The following is a 22,987-nucleotide window of genomic DNA, read 5'->3' as shown; positions in this document are numbered from 1 at the left end:
GTACAGGGTGAAAGACATGAATCTAGTTTTAGTCGTCTACATGCAGATATTAAGTTTTCCCAGCAAAATTTGTTGAAGATGCTGTCTTTTCTCCATTGTATGTTTTGGGCCCTTTTGTCAGAAATCAGGGGGTAATAGTTGTGTGCATTTATGTCTGGGTCTTCTGTTCCATTCCATTGGTCTTCATGTCTGTTTTTATTGTTATGGCTCTGTAGTATAGTTTGAAGTCAAGTATTGTGACACCCCCAGTGTTTCTCTTTTTGCTCAGTATTCCCTTGGCTATTCATGGTCTTTGTGCTTTCATATGATCTTTAGTGTTGATTTTTCAATCTCTTTGAGGAATGTCATTGGCATTTTGATTGGGATAGCACTGAACATATAGATTGCTTTTGGTAGTATAGCCATTTTTATGATACTAATTCTGCTGATCCATGAGCATGGGAGATCTTTCCATCTTCTGGTATCTTCCTCAATTTTTTTCTTCAATGGTTTATAGTTTTCATCGAAGAGGTCTAGAAATAAAATGTATGCTACCTCAAGTTTCAAAGGCAAAGCATAACTGGGCTGACCAGACCTTACTGACTGGATGTGGTGCAAGGATTCCTGCAGGTGCTCTGGAGTGGGAGCACCCCCTTCTCTCCAACACTGGTACACTAGCAAATTACTGCTCCTGTCACACTTGATGCCACAGGGATCCCCTTTGGGTAATGTGACCCCTTCAAGAGTCAGGACAATTATGCTTGTGTGGTAAGAAAGTTTCTTCACTCACAGCACGGCAAGAACAACCGCTGATACTTGTGGGCTGTGACTTCAGTCAGTGCAGTTTCACCCCTCCACCCCCACCAGGCCACTCTGTACTACACGTGTTGGCTGCTCTCTAGTGCTTAGAGACCTCCTCCTGCCCCCGGGAAAGAAGGCCGGTATTGGGAAAAGGAGCAGTGGGAACAGTTCCCTGTGACCTGGGCAGTCTATTAACATTATGAAAACAGACAGTATGCATTTATTTGGTCTCAGACTCTGGCTCTTAATGTACAGTTCCTGGAAGCCTTATAGACAGGGGTGCTAGGAGAACCTTTTCTTCTAAATTTGATCTTTGACCCTGTCTTCCTAATACAAAGCTCCTAAATCCCTTGGACTTTCCCAAGTTACAGAGCATCTGTTGTTCTAATCAGGTGACCTAGTTCACTTCAGGATGGGGGCTGGATATGATGAAGTGAGTGGAACTACCAGCCCACTGCCACTCCCACCTTTTTGGGGGGGACAGAGGTAAAAGTATAAGATGATCACCAAAGGACAATGATTTAACCAGTTGTGGTTACTTAATGAAGCTTTCACCAAAAGGATGGGATTTGGAAAGCTTCCAGCTGCTTCAAGCTGTGGAGTTTCCAGGAGACAGGCACATCTGGAGAGGGCATTCACACTTGTATCTCTTCCCCATGCCTTGCCCTATGTATCTAATCTTCATCCGGATGGTGATTTTATCCTTTGTAATACACCAGTAAATACCTTTATAATACACCAGTAAATGTGTTTCCCTGAGTTGTAAGGCATCCCAGAAAAACAGTTGAACTTGAGGTAAGGGACCCCAATTTATAACTGGTTGGTCAGAAGCATGGTGACAACCTACTACATGCAATTGGCATCTGAAGGAAAGGTGTCTTGTGGGATAGAGTCCTTAACCTGTGTGATCAGACACTAACTACAGACAGTGTCAGAATGTCAGAATCAAACTGAAATTATAGGATAAACAACTGGTGTCCACTGGAAAATTGCTTGGAGTGTGGGGAGCCCCCACCACCAGTTTTGGTGACCAGGAGGTTATAGTGAACGTGAGAGTAGAGAAAATTCTAAGATACATGCAATTTGCTGTGGCCAGAATGGAGCTGGAGGAAGGAGATATGAAGAAACTTCAAGTGCATTCTTGCCATGCTAAGCAGTACTGTCTTTATTCTACCAGCCATGGGGTAACATCCAAGCTTTCAGTGGAGAAATCTGAGGTTAGCATCCAAATAGATTCTCTGCCGTGCCTGATCTATTCTGGAACTAGCCAGGAACCACCTGCACAAATAAGCCTGCAATGCTGGTGAGCTGGCCTACACTGTTAGAATGAACTTGCGATGTTTTTGAATATCAGGCCATCTCCTTGCAGGAGCATGCCAAGGCATTCAATAACTCTGAGGTTTTTCATTTACAAATGGTTATTTCAAAGTGCCACACAAAATGAGAAAAAAGAAATCTATCAAACTTGAAAGAAAATCTGTTACCCAATTTTAAATTCTGTTAACTAAGTAAAAAAAACTGCTTTTCACTAATACATATTCATAAACATTTGCTTATGTTGCACAAAACAGAATTTAAAGTAGGAAAAACACCACAGAGAAGTAGGATACAGAGATAATAGAAACATATTCCCAAGTTATACAGGAATGCATGAATTTATATCATTTAGTTTCAAATCTTATCCTCCAACTGAAAAAGTTATTCAAATCTCCTTTAAGTTCCATATATAAAACAAAATTTTAGTTTTATTATTTGCATTATCTCTGTGAACCTGAAATAATCATTGTCAGATGATTCTATTAGAGAGTTCACATTATTCAAAAAACTTTTTAAGTAATGTTAGCTTTAAAAAGAACAAAAGCCTATTTCAGATTATAATATGTTATTGATATTACCAAAGTTGTTTTATTTCGAAAAACTAAAGCAAATATACAAAGTTAGAACATTTCATTGTAGCCAGGAACTCTACACATAATATCCTGTTGAATGCTCACAAGAATGCTTTGAAGGATCAATGTCCCAATCTAACAGATAACATAAGGACTGGGGGAAACACGTGACCCAGACCCAGGGAACTCCCAAGTTCTTCTTGTTATACCTTGCTAAAATATAAAGGACAAAACAAATTCGTAAAATGGTCAAAATTTTCTTTCTAATTAAATGCTTTCCTATTTTTGAACATTAACAATATAACTTAAAATAGAATTGAAGTAAAGTAACAGGCGTGACTTCAAACAACACTCCCCTTGAAGACCAATATTAATAATGAGAACTTGTAAGGATGGTTCAGAAACTCCACATCCTAGGCAGGACAGGAGCAACTACAAATAGCATAGCAGGCACTTTGCAAGGAAGGTAGGGAGAGTTTTAAACCAATAACCCCAGGAGGGTCACAGTTTGGGGGAAGAGGAGTTAGCAAGACCCCATCTCAATAAGTAAGTCAGCTGGAGATGTAGCTCAGGGGTTGAGTGTTTGCCTAGCATGCACGAGGCTCTGGGTTCAATCCCTAGCACTGCAAAAAAAAAAAAAAACAATGATAATAATCAACAAATAAGTCAGCTGTGGTGGTACACGCCTGTGCTCCCAGCTACACAGGAAGCTGTAGGTAACAGGATCTGCACGAATCTACCTGAAAGAATAACTAAAGCTAAAAAGGGCTGGGGAGTAGCTTAAGTGGTAGAGCACCTAAAAAAGCAAACCATTAGTATCAATGCTATCGAAGCACCCACCACAAATTAATTGTATTGACTAACTCCTTTCTAAAAGAAAAATCTACTTTAAGTTTGGATAAGTGATGCCTGCAAAATTCAAAGAAAGATAATCTTGTTTAATTCTACTATATCTGAAGCATTACTGATTTAATACCTTTAAGTAAAATTCAAAAGGTAAGTGGGTACTTTAGCAACCAAATGTCCTTAAACATCAAATAGTAAATTGGTTAATAAATTTATTTATTCATATTCTTCCTCATTCCAAGAAAATAATTGAGATTCGCTCATTTCGGAATACCTTTAGGCACTATGTTAGAACAAAACCCCCACAAAATTGTGCCTGCAGCAATCCCTGGTTGCAGGGGAGGATTCTTTCACCATCTCTAGCCACAACAGGGTGGGGTGGGCAGATCTCAATCATCCGGCAGCAGATGGGTGGGTGGGGAGCCACCCAGTAGGCATCAGCCTTGCTGTGAGCTAAGCCACATGCTCCACCTCCAGCCTTAACACACTTTTGGGTGGCAGGGTCATCAGTCACCTGCCATCTTAATATAACAAACTTCTTAGACCAAGGAGAAGTCCTGTCAAAGTCTACAAACTGAAAGAGGTAAACAGGTAGTTCTGCCTCCTATCTAAAAGCAATATGGTCTCAAAGGAATAGATGAGACAAATGAGCACAACTCAAGAAAACCCAAGATGACTGCTTTTTATTAGTTCTATTGCAAAAAGAAAGTCTCTGCAGGAAACCTAGACAGCTTGCAGTAGTTGTCTGAGGAGTTGCTAACCACAGACTTTAAATATTTAAAATGTTTAATATTGTCTTGTCTGCATATAAATTAGTGTTAAATTCTGTGTGAATGGGATTAAAAAAAAAAAAAAAAAGACTTGCATAAAGCTAAAATTGCCCAGAAAAACACAGGTTTGCAAACAAAGCAAAGTGAGCCCAAGATTTGGGAACTGCCATTAAAAGTGAGAGAGGCCGGTACAGAAGTACAGGAAGTATGAGAAACCTTCCTTCCTACCTGCCAGACCTGGCCAACCCAAGACCAGTGCAGAAGACAGGGAAAGCAACCTATGCCTGCAGCAATGTACTGGAAAGGATAGGGAACAGCAGCATGGGGCTTAGAGAAAAGAATTCTGTGCAATCTATTCGCACGTTAGGATTATGATGAAGAAAGAGAAGTCAGGGATGTCATTAAAAATTGACAGTGGACAAAACTTACAAAGAAAAGGTCATTAAAAATTTAAAACCTTAAACCAGGAGTGTCTTATAGAGTGCCAGGGTGGGGTCAATCTCAATCATCTGGCATACCAGCTGGGGAGAGAAGGGGGCAGTGTGTACTCACAGCTCTTTAGATACCTGCAGGGAGTTCTGCCTCTTCCTGTCGCCTGTTGAGCACACCAGGAGAAAATGATGGAAGTCTAAGTTGGCAACAGCATAAATTTGTGCCTTCTGATCTTTTCACATTCACACTTCTTTACCCATTTTCTAAACTGTCTCTCCTTAAGGTCCTAGATTCCAATCTCACTCTCTTCCATCTTCTCTACAGACCTGGGTCAGCACCCATAGAAAGTGAAAAAATGAGACAAGAAATCTTCATAATAAATGCTATTTTTCTAAGATGTTGGGATATTTGTGCAGATAATTATTACTATAAAGAAATCAGGATTTGACATGAAAAGGCTGTGGAAAAGAGTGTCTCTAAAAACACCTGCAGACCCTGCAACAGACCCTCACAGCATGTTCAAATCACTACTTTGCATGACAAAAAGAATGCAGGAAGGAGTGGCTTTCATCTATTTCTAGCCTATATAAAGAGCAGGCAGGCAATCAATGACTCACATAGTAAACAAAGTAATCCATCTCTTTGAAAACCCACAAGGTTATTATTTTCTCAGTGGTTTGTGTCAGTTATATAGACTTTGGTTCCTGCAACAGTATAATCTGACACACTAAAAAAAAAAAAATCAAAATATGCAATACGATGCTATTCCTGAAAAATCCATCTTCTAAGGCCACTTCTTAACAGGAAACATTTAAAAAATTCTTTCCTAGGTGCTTTTACATTGAGAAATTTCACTAAAGAACAAGAAATAGCATTAATATCCTGAAGTCTTTACTACCGGTAGTGACCACAGTTACCTTTCTATAGTTTCACCACAAATCAAACGTGAGTAAAACCTTCCTGTGTCATCACAGACCAACAGTCTGACGTAAGGGCTGGCTCCTGACAAAAGACAGTGGGCTGAGTCTCAGTGGAGGGCCACAGCCTGGAGGATGTCAGTCTGTGGGCACACAACAACTTCTGGCTTTTATTTGGGGTGGAGAAAGGGGGCAGTACTGGGTTTAATCTCAGAACCTCATGCTTCCTAGGTAGGTACTCTACCATTTGAACCACACTGCCAGCCTTTTCTGCATTATTTTTCAGATAGGGTCTACCCAGAGTGCCCTAGACTGCAATCCTATTTGTGCTTCCCTGAAGAAGCTGGGATGACAGGTGCACACCATTGGTTGAGCCCTGCCATTGGCTGAGATACAGTCTTGCTAACATTTTGCTCAGCTTGGCCTCAAGCTACAATCCTCCTGATATCCAGATCCTCCCGAACTCTAATTCCTGAGTAGCTATTGCAGGCTTCAGCCACAGTGACCAGTTCATTACTATTTCTTTGTTATATGAATAACCACTATCTTTTTTTGTAGATTAGGAAACAGCAAAAGAAAAATTAAAAATTAGGTTCAACCCAGTATACTTTCTATTACAAGTTTTCTAGAATATTTGGAAAACAATTCTTTTGTTTACTTATTTGTTTTGAGATAGTCTCACTATGCAGTCTAGATTGGCTTCAAATTCATGATCCTCCTGCCTCAGCCTCCTGAGTGCTAAGATTATAGTCATGTGCTACCATGCCTTGCTGAATCTGGTTTTCTTTCTAATTCACTAAGAGAAAGCACACTGAGTCTCATATATTACAGCTGGCATACACTATTCCTACATCCCCTTATTTATGAAAGGAGCTTTTATATTTCAGTGCATGTGTGGAATGACAACAGAATTGAAGCCTGGACTGATATTCAATGGCAGAATCTAAACAAGAGGTCTCAAAGCATACAGCCAGGGGTACAGTAAGATAGTACCTTAACAATTTACCTAATACCTGATATATAAACATGCGTTCATGGGTGACATTTTCAAAGAGTTGAAGCATATTCTAACAAAATTCTCAAGTTCTTTAGACAGCCTTCTACAACTGCTAACAGAAAAAAAAAGGCATACAAGAAGATAATTCAATAATCTTATTTAAAATGAGGTTTTGGATGAGTTACATCAATCTCACAAATTAAAATAACTCCAAGAAGACTGTTTTTAACACATAAGACAATCTGGTTGTTTTTATTTTAAATCCAATCACATAATGCCATTCAAATGAACATGCTTATGTTTTGACTAGATTAGAAGATAGATATGCAATTGTAATTCTGAATTAATTGTATACATTCTGTCTGTCTGGAGTAAGTTCAGCTTTGTTCTACTACATACAGTTTTAAAAAAGAAACAGAGACCATTAAGACAGGGTTACGATTCCTTTGAATTATAGAAGTGACAGGAATACCAATCCTCTACATAGCTTCAGAAGTTATACCAGTTTTAAGTTTTACTATAAAGTTTTTGTTTAAGCCAGGCACGGAGCAGGCGCGGGGGGTGCAAGCTTGTAAAGTTTGTAATCTCAGCACTCAGAAGGCTGTGGCAAGAGGGTGGCAAGTTCCAAGTCAGCCTAGGATACATAGCAAGATCCTGTCTCAAACAAACAAAACAAAACACGTGGTTTATTTAGTTCCCAAGGGCTTACCTTATTCTCTGACACAGACAGCAAATATTTCAAGTAGTGAGAATGAAGTCAGAAATTTGCCTACTGTTTCCACTCTTTTTTAATCCTTTATTTTTAAATAATGAAGAACAACAGACAGTAAGATTCATGAAACACTAGGACCTGTTTCCTATAAAATAATTTATCTTTCCTGGATACTTGGATCAAGATGCCAATAAATCTGTCCCAACCACGGTTGTTTGCAACTCTGTTGTCAGTAACTGTGATGTCAACGTAGAAATATATTTTTTAAAACCCTACAATTTTGGCATAGCAGTCATAAACCAGAAAGATTTACTCTATCGTTGTTTTCCATGTAAGATACTGAATAATGACAGGGAAGCTCAGGGGGAAAAATTACAAAAGTTTGTATATTTCTGATCAAATTCTTGACTCTTGTTTCTAGAAAAACCATTAACTTGTACATTATGTATGTGTAACTACACACAGAAACCAGTAAGTACATCATAAGGACACTGACAGAATAAAAAATACATTATTTGGTCTTTGTCTCCAGTTTCTGAAACAAGATTCTAAGTCCTTTGAGATATCTGTAGTGGTGAGTGTCTCTTGTACACAAAACAAGACTGCTGACAGTGGGCCCTTGGCCAGCCCCAGGAAGGGGGATGACTACCAGCACTACCAAGGCAGGACTACAGGGCTGCGAACTTCTAGCTCCACTGCCAATCTCTGGCACCAGAGGGGCTGAGGTCCAGCTGATCATCAATGGCTAGTGGTGTAATCAGTCATGCTTCCATGATGGAGCCTAAGTAGAAAAAACTAAATGACAAGGGTCCAAGGAGTTTCTGGACTGATGAACATACAGGGGTACTGACACAGTGGTGTGCTGGGGAGATGGGGGGCCAAGGAAACACCATGTTACACCATCAAAACCTGTCCCTATGTGTCTCTTCTGTCCAGTTCTTCCTGCATCAGACCCTTTGTAACAAGCCAAAGACAGTAAGTAATTTCCTGAGTTCTGTGAGCCATTCTAGAAAATTACTGAACCTGAGACATTTTGTAGGAACTCTGAACTCTGCCAGTTTGCCACATGTATCAGTAGTTTATTCATTTTAATGCCAAGTGGTATTCCACTGTGTGAATATGCAAAAAGTATGGGTAGGCAGGTTACTCCATGTGCAGCTGGCTTCTGAGGTAGGGGTAGTCCTGATCCTTGAGCCTGTGGGGTCTGACACTAACTCCTGGTAGTACCAGTATGGAACTGCACTGCAGGACATCCAGCTGGTGTCCAAAGAGAACTGATTATTGGCTGAAAAGAATCTCACACCTGTGGTGTCAGAAAATTGCACGTAAAAATGGTTCAGAAATCACCCTCAAAGATTTTTCTTTTTAAGCAATTACAGAAGTTGCAAAAGCACAGAAAGTCCCTGTGCACCCTTTACTCCATTTCCCCAATAGCCTGATCTTACACAACTATATATGATTGTCAGAACCAGGAGATGCACAGTTCCATGCCTTCCTCCATCCATCATGTGGACTTGTATAACCACCACAATCATGACACGGGACTGTTCCCTCACCACAAAGGTCCCCCTCTGCCCTTTATACCCACACCCTCCTTCCTCACTGTATCCCACCATCCCTAACCTGGCAACCACTAATCTGTTCTCCACATCTACTGCTCTGCCATTTTAAGAAAAGCATATAATGCATTATGTGGCCTTCTGAGATGGGCTTCCCCATTGAGCATAATGTCCCTGACATCTATCCAGTTTGCCACATGTATCAGTAATTTGTTCCTTTTAATGACAAGTGGTATTCAGTGGTGCAGAGATACCAGTTTGTTTATTCACTCACCTACTAAATGACATTTTGTTTGTTTGTTTGTTTTCTGCCTTTGTTTTCAATGATTACAAATTAAGCCATTTGTATAAAGGATTTTATGTGGATATAAATTTCTTTTCTTCAGAATGAATGTCCAGGAGTGTGACTGTTGAATCACATGCTAAGGATATGTTTATTTTACCACAGAACTATTTCCTAGAGTGTCTGTATCATTTCATATTCCTACCTGCAGTGTATGAGAGAGACTGTTTCTGGTCACTATTTTTGATTCTAGCTGTCACAGGCATTTACTGGTATTTCAGCAGATCTTTTATGGTGGCAATGTAAAACGGTGAACACAATTTACCATCTTAACCTGTTCAGTGAAGTGGAATTAAGCACATTCACATCACACCATTGTGCAACTCCTACCACAATCCACCTCCAGAATCTCTCATCTTACTAAAATAATGTTTTGCCATTATTCATCCATTTTAGTCAGATAATTCTTACTAATCAAACCAAATAAATAACTCCAGAGGCCTAGAAGAGAAATGCTTGCCTAATTTGGAGCTCCTTGTTAGCACACTACCAACAGAGACACTGAGTAGTTAATTTGGTCCTTTAAGGAGAACTTGGCTCGGTCTCATTGATGAGTGAGGGGCAAACTACTATTCCAAATTACTTACCAAGCTAGTTAAAAATCTAAATAATACATCAAAACTGAAATATCTGGTGAGACTATAAGGATGAAACATGCTTGTGTACCTGTGTGCACACATGCATACACTGATACCACTACAAAAGCTGCCAGATGAGGACTTGAGGGGCTACAAACAAGGGAACCATGGAGCTGTGAGTCAATGTTCTGTGGCTATCCTCCACAGAGAGCAGAGGTATGGTGTAAGAGCTGGAGAAATGAGGCTGAGAAACAGAGAAGCCAGCAGAGTTTAGGGACATCTAAAACCAGAAGACAAGAACTAGAGTCTGGGTCAGTTGAGGAGCCAAGATCCCTAGAAGAGAAGGAGGGCACAGAGAAGAATGCTATTTCTCACAGACCCATCTCAAGAGGAATTTGGCAACTTAAGCTACCTAGGACAAGAAGCTAGAAGCTTCTTATACTGAGAAAGCACAAATCAGTCTGAGAGGGAGTAGAGACTTGGGACTCCATGCAGATTCAGTGACTCTCTGGGGGCTGACAGAAATATCAGAGATTCCTTTACAGTCCAGCACTGAACCTCCCTGCTTCCATTCTGCCTTTAAGAGGACTCTCTAGAGAACATAATTCAGAGCAGAAATGAAATATGGCCACCAATGAGTGAATGAACAAACAAATCATGGTATACCCAGACAATGGGATATTATTCAACCTTAAAAAGAAATTAAGAGCCGGGCACCAGAGGCTCATGCCTATAATTCTGGCTACTCAGGAGGTGGAGATCAGGAGGATCACAGTTTGAAGCCAGCCCAGGAAAATAGTTTTAGAGACCCTATCTCAAAAAATCCTTCACAAAAATAGGGCTGGTGGAGTGGCTCAAGGTGGAGGCCCCGAGTTCAAGCTCCAGTACCACAAAAAAGAAAGAAAGAAATTAAGCACTGACTCATACTGGGTGACTGAACTTCAGATATATGTTAAGTGAAAAAAAACAGGCACAAAAAAGTCACATATTATGTGAAATACTCAGAACAGGTAAATTAATAGACAGAAAGCAGATTAGTGGTAGGCACTCCTACACTTCTTAACTCCACATTTAAAAGATGAGTCAAAGTTGGGCACCGGTGACTTAGGCTTGTAATACTAGCTACCTGGGAGACAAAGATCAGGAGGCCAACCTGGGCAATTATGTTTGCAAGACCCTATCTCAATGGAAAAAGCTGGGCATGGTGGTATGTGGAATAGCAGGAAGCTTCAATAGGAATACTACTGTCCAGGCTGATCTGGGCAAAAAGCAAGACACCATCTCAAAAAATAATAATAATAATAGGGCTGGTGGAATGGCTCAAGTGGTAGAGTGCCTGCTTAGTAAGTACCAGAGTTCAAACCCCAAAACCAAAACAAAGCCCGAATTCAAAAGCCCAGTATGGTCACTCCTCCCCCACCCAACAAAAGCTGAGTTAGTAAGCTCCTACCCTAGCCTCCAGTGACCAACTACAAACCATCCTTCTTCTCACCTGCACCAGCAATTCTGCACCTAGTCCTGTTGTTCAGGTCCCACCTCACTCCTCTTCTCCCTCCTTCCTTTCTAGTGCTGTTTCCATGGGATATGGCACCCTTTTCTTCCTCAGGTCATCAGACTATCACTGCCAATTCTGTCTTGCTATACCCCCTTTAAATTGAGACACACCACTCTTATCCAAGTTGGATGTTGGCCCATCAAATCCCTCTATGTATTTCATGTCCTGCTTTGCAGGTTCCTCTCAGTTCCCAGCAGCTACCCTTCTGCCAACTGCTCAGTCATCTTTATCCCATCTGGGTCTGTGCATTCCATTTCTAGAAGACTGCACTTAATTCTCAGACATGAAAAATGGGGCAAGCCAGGGACAGAATTCAGAATGTTATCAATTATAATACCTTTACTATCATTTTATGTGCTTCTAAGATAGATTACTGTGGCACTGGGCTTGGTGATACACATCTGTAATCTCAGCACTTGGAAGGCTGAGGCAGAAGGATGGAGAATTCAAGGCTAGCCTGTGCTACATAGTGAGACCCTGGAAAGAAGAAAATAAAAGAGAAGAAAGAAGAAAAAAGGAAGGAAGGACGGAAGGAAGTAAGGCAGGAAGGAAGAGAGGGAGTATGGAGGGAGGGAGAAAAAGAATGAAAACTGTGGATTAAATAATGGCACATCACCCTGAGATAAGCCTGATTTCAGAGATGTCAAAGTGTTGGGAACTGATATGACTGGATGACTGGGCCATGTCTACTGTTGTGAACCACTCTGGCTTTGAGTATTTCAAAATATAGGGCAGGGTGGTAAACTAAACAATAGCCCCCCAAGAGAGAGCCAGGTCTTATCTCCAGAACCTGTGAATGTTGCCTTATATGGCAAAAGAGGACTTTGCAGATGTGATTAAGTATCTTGAGTTGGAAGATTATCCCTATGGGGTCTAAATGCTATCACAAGTATCCTTGTGAGAGGGAAGAGAGAGTTGATACAGAGGTATGAGGTCATGTGCTGACAGGAGCAGCTTCTGGCTTTGAAAGTAGAGGGAGGGCCATAAGCCAAGAGATCAAAGGATTGAAGGCAAGAAGCTGGAAAAGGCAGAGAAAGGGCTTTCCTATTTGGTCTTCAGAGGAAGCAGTGGCCCTGTCAGCCCACCAGTGAGTAAAACCTCAAAGAACAGACTTTGGGCTTTCAGAAATGTAAAAAGATAAAATTACATTGTTTTAGGCAACCAAGTTTTGGCCGTTTGTCACAACAGCCCTAGTGCAGATGGCAAAGACAGATGTAGCCTTTCACTCTTGTTCCACTAAGGACATCGTAATCGACAGATAATTCCTTTTAAAACTGTTTACACACGTCACCATTATTCCCTTATTTCTGCCAATATAAAGATCACAATTCCTATTACCTATTGGATAAATTCTCAGATCTTTATACATGTGGGGGAAAAAAACTAGAGATTGTTATTTTGTATTGGATTATGTTTGGGTTTTTGCACTTTTTTGGGGGGGCAGCAATGGGTTTGAACTTGGGGTCTCATGCTTGCTGGATAGGCCCTCTTACTGCTTGAGCACTCCATCAGTCCCTTGTTTGTGATGGTTTTGTTTTCAAGACAGGGTCTCTTAAACTATTTGCCAGGGGCTGGCTTTGAACTGCTATCCTCCTGATCTCTGACTCCTGAGTAGCTAGGATTTACAGGTGTGAGCCCATTGACCCCTGGCTGGGTTTTTGCTTTTAAAATCCAGGTGCTGAAATATAATGTACCAAGTATTAATAGATTCTATGCACTTAGAGACTAAGCATTTAAATATTTAGAGTGCAAATTAAATAAGTTAACTCAGTAGACAGGTGTGTTAAGTCAATTTTTCATCCTTGTGATAAACAATAGAGAAACAAAAGGAGGCAAGACTGATTTTGACTCATGGCTTCAGAAGTTCAAAGTCAGCTGGATCCATTGATTCAGGTCTGAAGAGAGGCAGAACATCACGGCACTGGATGCTTGTGATAGAGCCTGCTCTTCTCCTTGCAGTCAGGGGGTGTGGGGGGGAGGATAAGGAAGGAAGGGAGAGAGAGAGATTAAAAGGTTGGGGACAAGGTCTGTCTTTCCAAAGTATGCCTCCCCAGGACCTACTTCCTCCAACAAGGCCCCACTTCCTACTTTCCTCTCAGTAATGCCATCAAATGATGAGCCCATCAAGGGATTAACACATTGAGAAGTCAGAATCCTCATGGTCAAATCATCTTTCAATGACTGGACCCACCTGCTGGACCCTATCTTCCACACATGGGCCTTCAGGGAAACATTTCATATTCAAACCAGAACAGCAGCTCAGTTCATCCCAAATATATGTAATAATGGCAACCCTGGCATAACCATTTACAAAGTGGAGTCCACAGGCTTAGGAAAATGAGTAATTAATAACTCATCATTTCAACAATCTGCAACCACAAACTATATGCAAATGTACTGTGCTAGATACTATAGTGGATATAATTATTAAATTAACAATTAAATGCTTTAACAAATGTCAGCAAAGTTTTATTAGAAAACAGAAGGTGAGCCAGGCACTGGTGGCTCACACCTGTAGTTCTATCTACTCAGGAGGCAGAGATCAGAGGGATCAAGGTTTGAAGCCAAACCCAGGCAAATAGTTCCAGATACCCTATCTCAAAAAAACCTTCACAAAAAATAGCTGGTGGAGTGGCTCAAGGTATAGGCCCCAAGTTCAAACCCCAGTATTTAAAAAAAAAAAAAGAAAAGAAAACAGAAGGTGAAAGTTTTATTTAGATTAATAATTTTAGCAATTTCATACTGGTATCTTAAATGTGAGCTGAATAACCAAAATCTAGTAGATGTGATCTCTAGAGTAATATTTATGGGATAAAGTGAGTTGGACAGTATTCTCCTCCCACATCACTGAATTTATTTTCTATAGCTCTACCTTAATTGGAGAAACCTAAATCATATTGATCCCTCAGACACAAACAGAAGGAAACTCCAATTTAACACAGGTTAAAATTAAATATTGGAACTGACCCAGAAATAGGATGTGTATTTTCAAATCCCCACATTAGTCACTAACCAACACTTATTCATACAAGGAAGGAAATGAACATTGAAATTAGTAATGAAGTTTTGTAATACCATATGCTCGCATGTAGTTTTAACTGTACTATCCACCACATCAGGGTGGCTGTTCCAAGTGCAGCAGCAAAGATCACTATGTCCTCGAGCTGTGTTTGTTGTAAGGAAAGAGAAGACACAGGGAAAGTCAACCCAGAGTAAGGATGAAGAATCTTGGGATTTATTTTGGAGATGTACAGGGGAAAAGAGAGAGAAAGAAGATGAAATTGGAAGGCATACTCATAAGTGTTAAAAATAACAAAGTATATGGAGGATAAATTCTTAGCAACATAAAATAAACACACCACAGTGAAATAGAAACAAAGAAAAACTCCAGAGCTCATCTGTTACACACCAGTTGAGTGGAGGAGGGAGGTAAGAGAAGTGACTCAGGCTACGCAGCAAGGGATATTTTCACTGAGGACATGCCTGTCTGCCTGCCTGTGTCCAGCATTTTACTGGGCCTCGCCTCATTCCAGCCTTACAAGCAGAGCATGGTCAGACTCATTTTAACCCCATCTTCCTGAAAAGGAAAGGTTGGTCAGAAGAGGATTAGGAAGGGGTGGATCTACTGGATCCAGAGCCTGAGCTCTGGTCTCTGCAGTCAAAGGAGACTGACATTGGCCACCCGGGTGGTTGCTTTCAGGGAAGGTCAAGACAATCCAGCAAGTTTCAGAAATCTCAAAGTAGCCATTACTTTATTATGCTACATGGAAGGCTGTAAGTAGGAGGATCTTGGCCCAAGGATGGACATGGGCAAAAACATGACACCCTACCAGAAAAGTAAAGCAAAAAAAGAACTAAAGGTGTGACTGAAGTGGTTAGAGTGCCTGCCTAGCAAGTGTGAGGCCCCAAATTCAAACCCTAGTACCACAATCAAAACAACAACAAACAATTCCCCATCAGGGGCTAGTCCTAGTGTGCACACCTGTGATTCCAGCTATTTGGAAGGTGGAGGTAGGAGGATCTTGGCCAAAGGACAACCCTAGGCAAAAGCAGGACACCCTACATGAAAAGCAAACAAAAGCAAAAAGGGTTTGGGGCATGCCTCAATTTGCAGAGCTGAGTTCAAACCCCAGTTCCACCAAAAAAACAAAACAAAACAAAAATCCCTGCTAATCAGAAAAGTAAATAAAGATTACATGGAATTAGTTAGACCTATGTATACAGCTAGCTAAACAAATGCTAGGAAAAAACTGAATTCTCATCAAGAAAATCTTTGTTTTAAAATAAACTTTGTAAAGACTTGTGCTATTACCTTAGTCAACTTATCTTTGCAAATGAACATACTACTCATCAACTGAGAAATGTTAATAGTGTTCTATCTAATTTTTTCCCTTCTATAATTCAGAGCCTGGAAACTTTTAAAGTCCTAAACCATATTGTTCCGAACAAATGATGTTTAGTACAGCTGACCATCCAAACAGAAAAATCCACAAAAAGTCCATTCAACTTACAATTTTCCACCAACTATCATTTGAGTTATGTTTCCAACACATTTTTCCGAAGTTTAAAAAATGGGTATAGGACTGGGCACAGACCAGAATGCCCAAGATCCTGTGTTCAATCTCTAGCAATCAAAAAAACCCCCAAAAAACCCTATGTATTATTTTTACAAAAACAACCAGCCAGTCAACAAACCAGGAAGGGAAGATGTTAATCAAAGAATACAAATTTCAGTCAGGAGGAGCAAGTTCAAGACTGTATACTATGCTAACTATAGTTAATAACACTACTAAAGGAGATTTTAAGTGTTCTCAACTCCCAAATGATTTATGTGAGGCAATGTATTGTTAATTAGCTCAATTTAGTCATTCAGCAATGTATACATATTTCAAAATAACTTTCTGTACACAATATATAGTTTTTGTCAATCAAAAAGTCAAAATAGGTGAAGTGCGATGGTGAAAGCTTATAATTCCAGCACTCCAGAGGCTGAGGCAGGAGATAAGGGTTTGAGGCCAGCTTGGGCTATATAGTGAGACCCTGCCTGAAAAAAAGAAAAAGTAAAAATAAATAATTGCAAAAATAAAAAATTTCCAACGCATAGTATAATTTTTTAAAACTAAGGTTACATACAGATCTGTGTTGTGGTCACCTAGTCATTTCCTGAGTTGAAGGACCTTATCCTTCTAGTTTTTGTGTCTCTAGCATCTAGTACAACACCTAAACATAGCACATGTCTAACAATTTTGGCTGAGTGAATAGAAGAATCTATAAACACTGATTTTAAATTCCTACATGTAAACTGAGATAGTTCCTTAAAATACGATCTATTCTAGGAAAAAAACCACCAAAATAAATGGCTTACCTAAAAAATTACAGAACTTACTTAAGAAAAGTAAATGAAGAAAAAAATCAATGACAGGGAGAAAGACAATGAGAAAACCTGTAAAGAAAACATTTTTAATGGAAAATCCGTTTAAAAAAACAACTATGGACTTACTGTTTCCGTGGAACTATGCCCCACCCAATTCCAAAGAGCATGAAGTGACTCTTTTTAAGGGCACAATAAGATCATTGGGAGTAACAGAGAATTGTGTAATTGAAGAAGGTGGGATGGGTACTACTGGATACTACAATGTTACAGAGCACAATTCAGCAATAATTTTGTCTGTAAGTTTTCTGGAAACTAAAGCAAAGAAAAGAACAGTACTTCATTGCACTGTAGGTTTTCTCTTCTGATTTCGTAATGTCTCATGGCTAAAGAGTGTGGGATTTTTTACACTCAGGTACTGGCACCCTGCAAATTGGTAGAACTGCCCTGGTAGCCCAAGCAGGTGGGAGCAAACACTTTTGCTTGTCACTACTGGGCCTATCATAAGTCAGAGCTCAGTTCCAGCTCCTACCACGTGAGGGAGTTAAAACTACAACAGACTTTCATAAAGTACCCTCCAGAAGAACCAGAAATACACCTTTCAGCTATCTTTCACATTACTACCTTCCTGGGCTCTGACCTTGGTCCCATGGAAAATGCTGTTTTCACTGAATCCCACACTAATGCACCCCTCACATTTAAGCCCTTTCCAATCCTTGTTTTCAAACCACATGACACTTGAGGCAATCACCCCCCAGCCCACCTCCTATAAGTTTGTCACATCTACCCTGGACACAGTGTAAGTGTAAAGACAGGAGGACCACTTACACTTTGTGAAAACACTATCATCAAATTCCTCTGAGAAAGAACTGTCATGGAGACTAAAAGATGATTTCACAAACCATAACAAAATGAAAAAGGATCACAAACAGTACATTCTAAAATCACAGAGTACTCAATGCTCTAGATGATTATGTCTAGTATAAAACAAACCAATTTATAGGGTAAATTTCTGAAATAGAAAGGACAACTATATAGTAATACCATCAATCAGAGTTGGGAGTCTGGAGTAACTCACAGGAAAAACACAGATTTCAGCTGTTCATATCTCTGAAACATAATTTTTGTTGTTACGCACTTAGAATTTGTATCTGGGGCTGGGAGTACAGCTCCGTGGTAGAGTATATACTTGGCAAGGCCCTGGGCTCAATCCCTAGTGGGAAGAAGGAAGGAAGAAGGAGAGGAGGATTAGAATTTATAGGTTTCAGCCAATATCACATTAGTGTTTCAATAAACATTAAGTTTAAAATAAAAATACTTAACTTAGTTGCTTTTTATCAATCATAAGCCCACTCCTTTTATTAAATATCCTTTAAAATATAAACACCTCCAAATTTAGGGTTAAGCAAGAATTCTATAAGCAAAGAGACATAGCTTGCAGTTCACTGATCACATTTGCACTCTTCATTTATTTTTGGGGGGCAGTACTGGGGTTTGAACTCAGGCCCTCACGCTTACTAGGCAGGTGCTCTACCACTTGAGCCACTCCATCAGCTCCTCACTCTTATTTTTAAAAGAAATTCCGTGTCAATATTTTTAACAGTGCTATCAAGTTATAATTCACATACTATTCAAGTCACTCAAAATATAAAATTTAGTGGTTCTTAGTATCTCAAAATGTCTATTTCAAGGTGAAATGCTGTGACCAATGTAGAAATCATGAAACGCTCAGAAAAGACCAAAGGTTCACTGCCTAATGAAAACAATAAACTCTTAGTCAGTTATCCATAACTGATTTTTTTTTTGGTAATACTAGAGTTTGAATTTAGGGACTTGGACTTGCTAGGAAGGCACTCTACTGCTTGAGCCAGACCTGGCCCTTTTTACTTTTCAGTTATTTTTCAAATAGGATCTCATTTTATGCCCAGACTGGCCTGGACATCAATCCTCCTGTTTACGATGGGATGACAGGTGTGAGTGTCACCATGCTCAGCTATTGGTTGCAATAGTGTCTTGCGAATTTTTTGCCTGGGTTGGTGATCTTCCCAATCTCTAATTCCCAAGGAGTAGGCATGAACCACTGCACCCATTCCATAACTGGTTCTTTAAAGGACTGAGCTTTGTATGTATAAATATATATCTATAAAATGTATTACGTATCTTAATACATACATTTATAAAGTATATTTTGTCTATCTTTAAACATACAATGAAGGTACTATTAATCTGAAACAGAAGTATTACTAAAACTAAACCATACAGGCTGATGAATGCATACACTCTAACTTTAAATCTATTTTTTTATAATTTAAGCAAGAGCAAAACAAAAACAAAAAAACATGCCCTTTACTACTTACTTTCAGTAACCTTGGGCCACTATGTTCTAACTTATGAAACACTGAAACCACACAACCCAAAACAATACAAGTGTCAGCCCCTTCCTCTTGGTCACAGCCAGTGTGGGTGCAAACAAAAAACCCAGCAGCAGCTACATGCCACCTGCAGTTTCTCAAACCAGGAGTCACTCTTGGATATAAGCACTAAGGTAGCACTCACTGAAACCAAATTCTGGGTCCTCAATCAGCTACACTGATCTGTTACAAGTGCTCACAAAATTTTATGCAAGTATTAAATCAAGGATTAACACTAAGAGAAAAGGCAAATATTTGCCCTTTCTTTACATGAGACCACAATGCATTCTTTTATCTATTTTGTTCTTAGTCTATATGTATTACTTTTTGGCTACAGTTCAATTTCTCCTAAACTTCTCACAACGATGAGAAGAAAGCTGTTCCTAAAGAAAGTTTGATTACAATAGTACAGAAGAACGTATCCAAAGAAATTAACAATGCTCTCTCAATAATCCAAATATTTGAGAACTAAAAGAACTGTCAAAGTAGTGAAGCAATGCTGTACAGGTTTGGGTTTCTGTACACTTGGAGCCATAACATCAGCATTTATTGGCAATAGTACAAGCAATAAAGACACCTTAACCAAGTTCTAAATTTTTCAAATAAATAAAAATAGTAATGGATCACTGGCCTAACTCAGTCCTATATAAACTCTTCAAGAATATTCTTCACCCAGAGTATAATCTTACAGAGCCCTATTAACACAGTGCAGACGCTTCTACAACACAAAGCTCATTCCTCAGTTCATCAAGCTATCAGGACTTTTTCCCTGTTGGAAAAAAGTGGGAAAACGAGTAACAACACTTTACATTAAGGCTATAGGACCAAACTGCTACAGAATTACTGTATTTTAAGTGACATTTTTCATGCCCACAGTTTCAATTCAAGAACAGAACTTTTTTTTTCAAAGCATTAATATTCTTATATCATATCCATGTCCAGCTTGGATGCTTATTTTGCTAACTAAAAAGAAGAAAAGCTGTCAGTGAATATATCCAAAGATGGGGTTAGGAAGTTAGTATATTATTAGTTCATGTCTCATGATTCCACTCTACTATGAATTACAGTCATCATGACACCATGAAAATGTGCAGTCTTTAGGGTGTACAAACACATCTATTTTTGTGTGTGGTACAGGGATTGAACTCAGAGCCTCACTACTTGAGCTACATCCCCAGTCCTTTTTCTTTTTAGCTCGTTTTTCAGATAGGGTTTAACACTTTCTCTCAGCCTCAATCAAGATCTCCCTATCTCTGCCTCCCAAATAGCTGTAATTAAAGGTATGCATCAGCATATTTGGTCATACAAACACATCTTCTTCAAAGCAAAATACCAGCCCAATGTTCAAAACACCACAAACCAGTCAATCATAGTGGTACATGCCTATATTCCCACCACTTGGGAGGCTGAGGCAGGAAGACCAACCTGAGCTACATAGTGAGAACCTGCCTAAAACAAACACAAAACACAAAACAAAACAAAAGAAGCTCTGGGGCACTGAGGATTAGTTCGATAGAAGACTTGCCTATATGCTCCAGACCCTGGGCTCAATCTCTAGCACTGCAAGGATGAATAAAAAAAGAAGCCTTGGTTAATCACTTTTTATTCCATTATAGCTAGTTTAAGCCTTCCATTATGGCAGCAGTTGCATTTAACAGCTGTATTTTACAAAGATTCTTTTTTTACAAGTGAGTTTGATATTAACTAGTTGCTCAACACCCAAGTATCTCTGTAAGACCTGCAAATTTCAGCCTTACTTATGTTATTGTTTTGGTAATTTACCCACTAGCATTTTTAGCTATTTTCTGACAGCATTTAACTTAGTGTCATTTATCTGTGAGATGCCACTCTAAAGTACTTTTGCATTTCCGAAGTGCACCTCTGTTTTTGGTTTTTCTCACCTTGGTTACTCTAACTTCCTGTTTTCTAGCCTTGTTTTTTTCCTGCCACTAGCTAAAAGCTGTACCACACTATTACTTTCATTCTCCAAAGCACTATTGTCCCACATGTCCACTATATATGGGTAGAATTTTAAATTCCCAAAGTCCCTCACTATTATAATTCTAACTCCAATTGCTATTTGTCATTACAAAGTGGTATCTATCATGTTTCTCTTGGTTTCAGGCGCTCCTGCTTTCTAATGTTTGTTTGTTGGCCATGTGTGTCACACATTCCATGCCTTACTTCACAAGTGTCTCCTAGCTGGAAATGGGGCATTCTCCAAGCTCTTTCCTCCACTGAGAGATTATCCTTCCGAAACTCACTGCCTAATGTGCACATCACTTTATCTTAAAATAAGAGCTATTTTCTGTAGTCTGAAACTGAGATGCCAACTCACGGCTAAGAAAGAATTAGAGAGTGGGGAGAAAAACATGATGAAGCCACATTAAGTCCTAGCTATAAAGAGGCGGAAAATTGCTCGAGGTAAATAATCGATGCTGTAACTCTTATTATTAGGCTTAACCCTTTCAAAACTTCCTGCCATATATTCACATTAGCTTTAGGGTGACACTACATAAAAATACCCAGCCTGACATCTAGTACTTGCAAAAAAACGAAATAAACACCTCTAATAATATTAGATCTTATTCTAATATCAGCAAATCCTCTGGGGACACTCACTGCTCAGCATGTCAAGAACAACCCAGAAGTGAGTGAGACTTCTCCCCCGCTGACTGTCACCAGCTCCCCATTCCCAAGGCCTGGGCACCGCTGGTGTGGCCAGTTAGGGAGGGCGCCGCGCTATTCACCTGTGAGCTTTTGCTCGCCAGGGCGGAGACTGAGGGGACACCTTGCTCTGGGCGGGGGTGGGCACCGGCGAGAACACCAGACTCAGGTTGAGGTAGGCACCTTAACGCAGCCCTGGCCCGGGCAGGCGATCAGGACCCCGCCCCCGGCCGGCTGACAGTGACGTGCACACCAACTTGAGCAGGTAGACCGCAGGGAGGGTGCTGACAGCGGAAAGAAGGAACACCTGGCTCGGCCGGGTGCGGCTGACCCGATTGGGCCGGAACCCGGGCGGCGCACTCACCCAGGCCGGCAGGTCGCAGGCGCGCACTCCAAGGCGCACGGTGCGCTCCTCGTCCTCCAACAGCGCCAGCGCGCGGCACAGGCGGCTGGTCTTGAGGCCGCGGCTCCGGCGGCACCATGCGAGCAGCCCGAGCGCCAGGACCACCCAGCTGAAGCTCAGCCCCAGGTAACCGAGCGCGTACACCGGCAGCAGCAGCGCGAAGCTGCGCGCCAGCTGCGCCAGCAACCCCGGTACGTCCACGCTGAGCGCGCCGCCGGGAGGCTCGGGCGCCGGGCGACTGCTGTCCCGGCCAGCGCCGGCCTCCGGGCTCTCGTCCCCGGCGCCGCTCATCGCCAGCCGCGACGTGCTGCCCTCTGGCCGAGGCGGGCGCGGCGCTCCCGCAGAACCCAGCCTGCTCAGCCCCGTGCGCCAGCGCCCCTCTGTGGGGGGGTGGCCAACCCCGCCCCTACACGCCCGCCTGCCCCGCCTGGGATGAGTGGTGCGTACGTCATCATGGCGCGCGGGCCTGGTTCCAGCACCAGCGCCCTTCCGGAGAAGGTTCGCACCGCCGGTCCTCAGGCGGCGACGTCATCACGCCAGGAGGCCGGCCCCGCCCCCGCGCCGGCCCCGCCCCCGCGCCAGCGCCCCTTCGAGGAGACTGTCGACACTGCCGGGGACGGGCGGAGCACGACGTCATCACGCCAGAACGACCCTACCCCTTTGGACAGGACGGCCGGCGACGCTGCCCGCCCACCCAATCCCCGCCCAAGGAAGGGTGGCGCGTGACGTCATTACGCCGGATCAGGCCTAATACCGC

At 41.2% G+C, this 22,987-nt stretch overlaps 1 protein-coding gene across 8 annotated transcripts in view; it reads right to left on the bottom strand.

The window, feature by feature from the left end:
• Esyt2 (extended synaptotagmin 2) overlaps positions 1-22,698 on the bottom strand; it is a 77,370-nt gene extending 54,672 nt beyond the window's left edge. Inside the window, exon 1 of one of the 8 annotated variants that reach the window (XM_074059866.1) lies at positions 22,678-22,698. Coding sequence is in view for 4 of the 8 variants with exons in the window: in XM_074059840.1 (XP_073915941.1) it covers positions 22,192-22,521 (330 nt within the window). In the remaining 4 variants the exon portion in view is untranslated. Of the gene's footprint in view, positions 1-17,887; positions 18,541-22,191; positions 22,598-22,677 lie in introns of those variants that run through there. The other 7 variants (XM_074059840.1, XM_020185212.2, XM_074059848.1 and 4 more) reach the window with 7 other exon arrangements.
• Positions 22,699-22,987: the final 289 nt, after the last annotated feature.

This window comes from Castor canadensis, chromosome 2, assembly GCF_047511655.1.
Source record: "Castor canadensis chromosome 2, mCasCan1.hap1v2, whole genome shotgun sequence".
NCBI lineage: Eukaryota > Metazoa > Chordata > Mammalia > Rodentia > Castoridae > Castor > Castor canadensis.
This window is presented reverse-complemented; position numbering and strand designations above follow the sequence as displayed.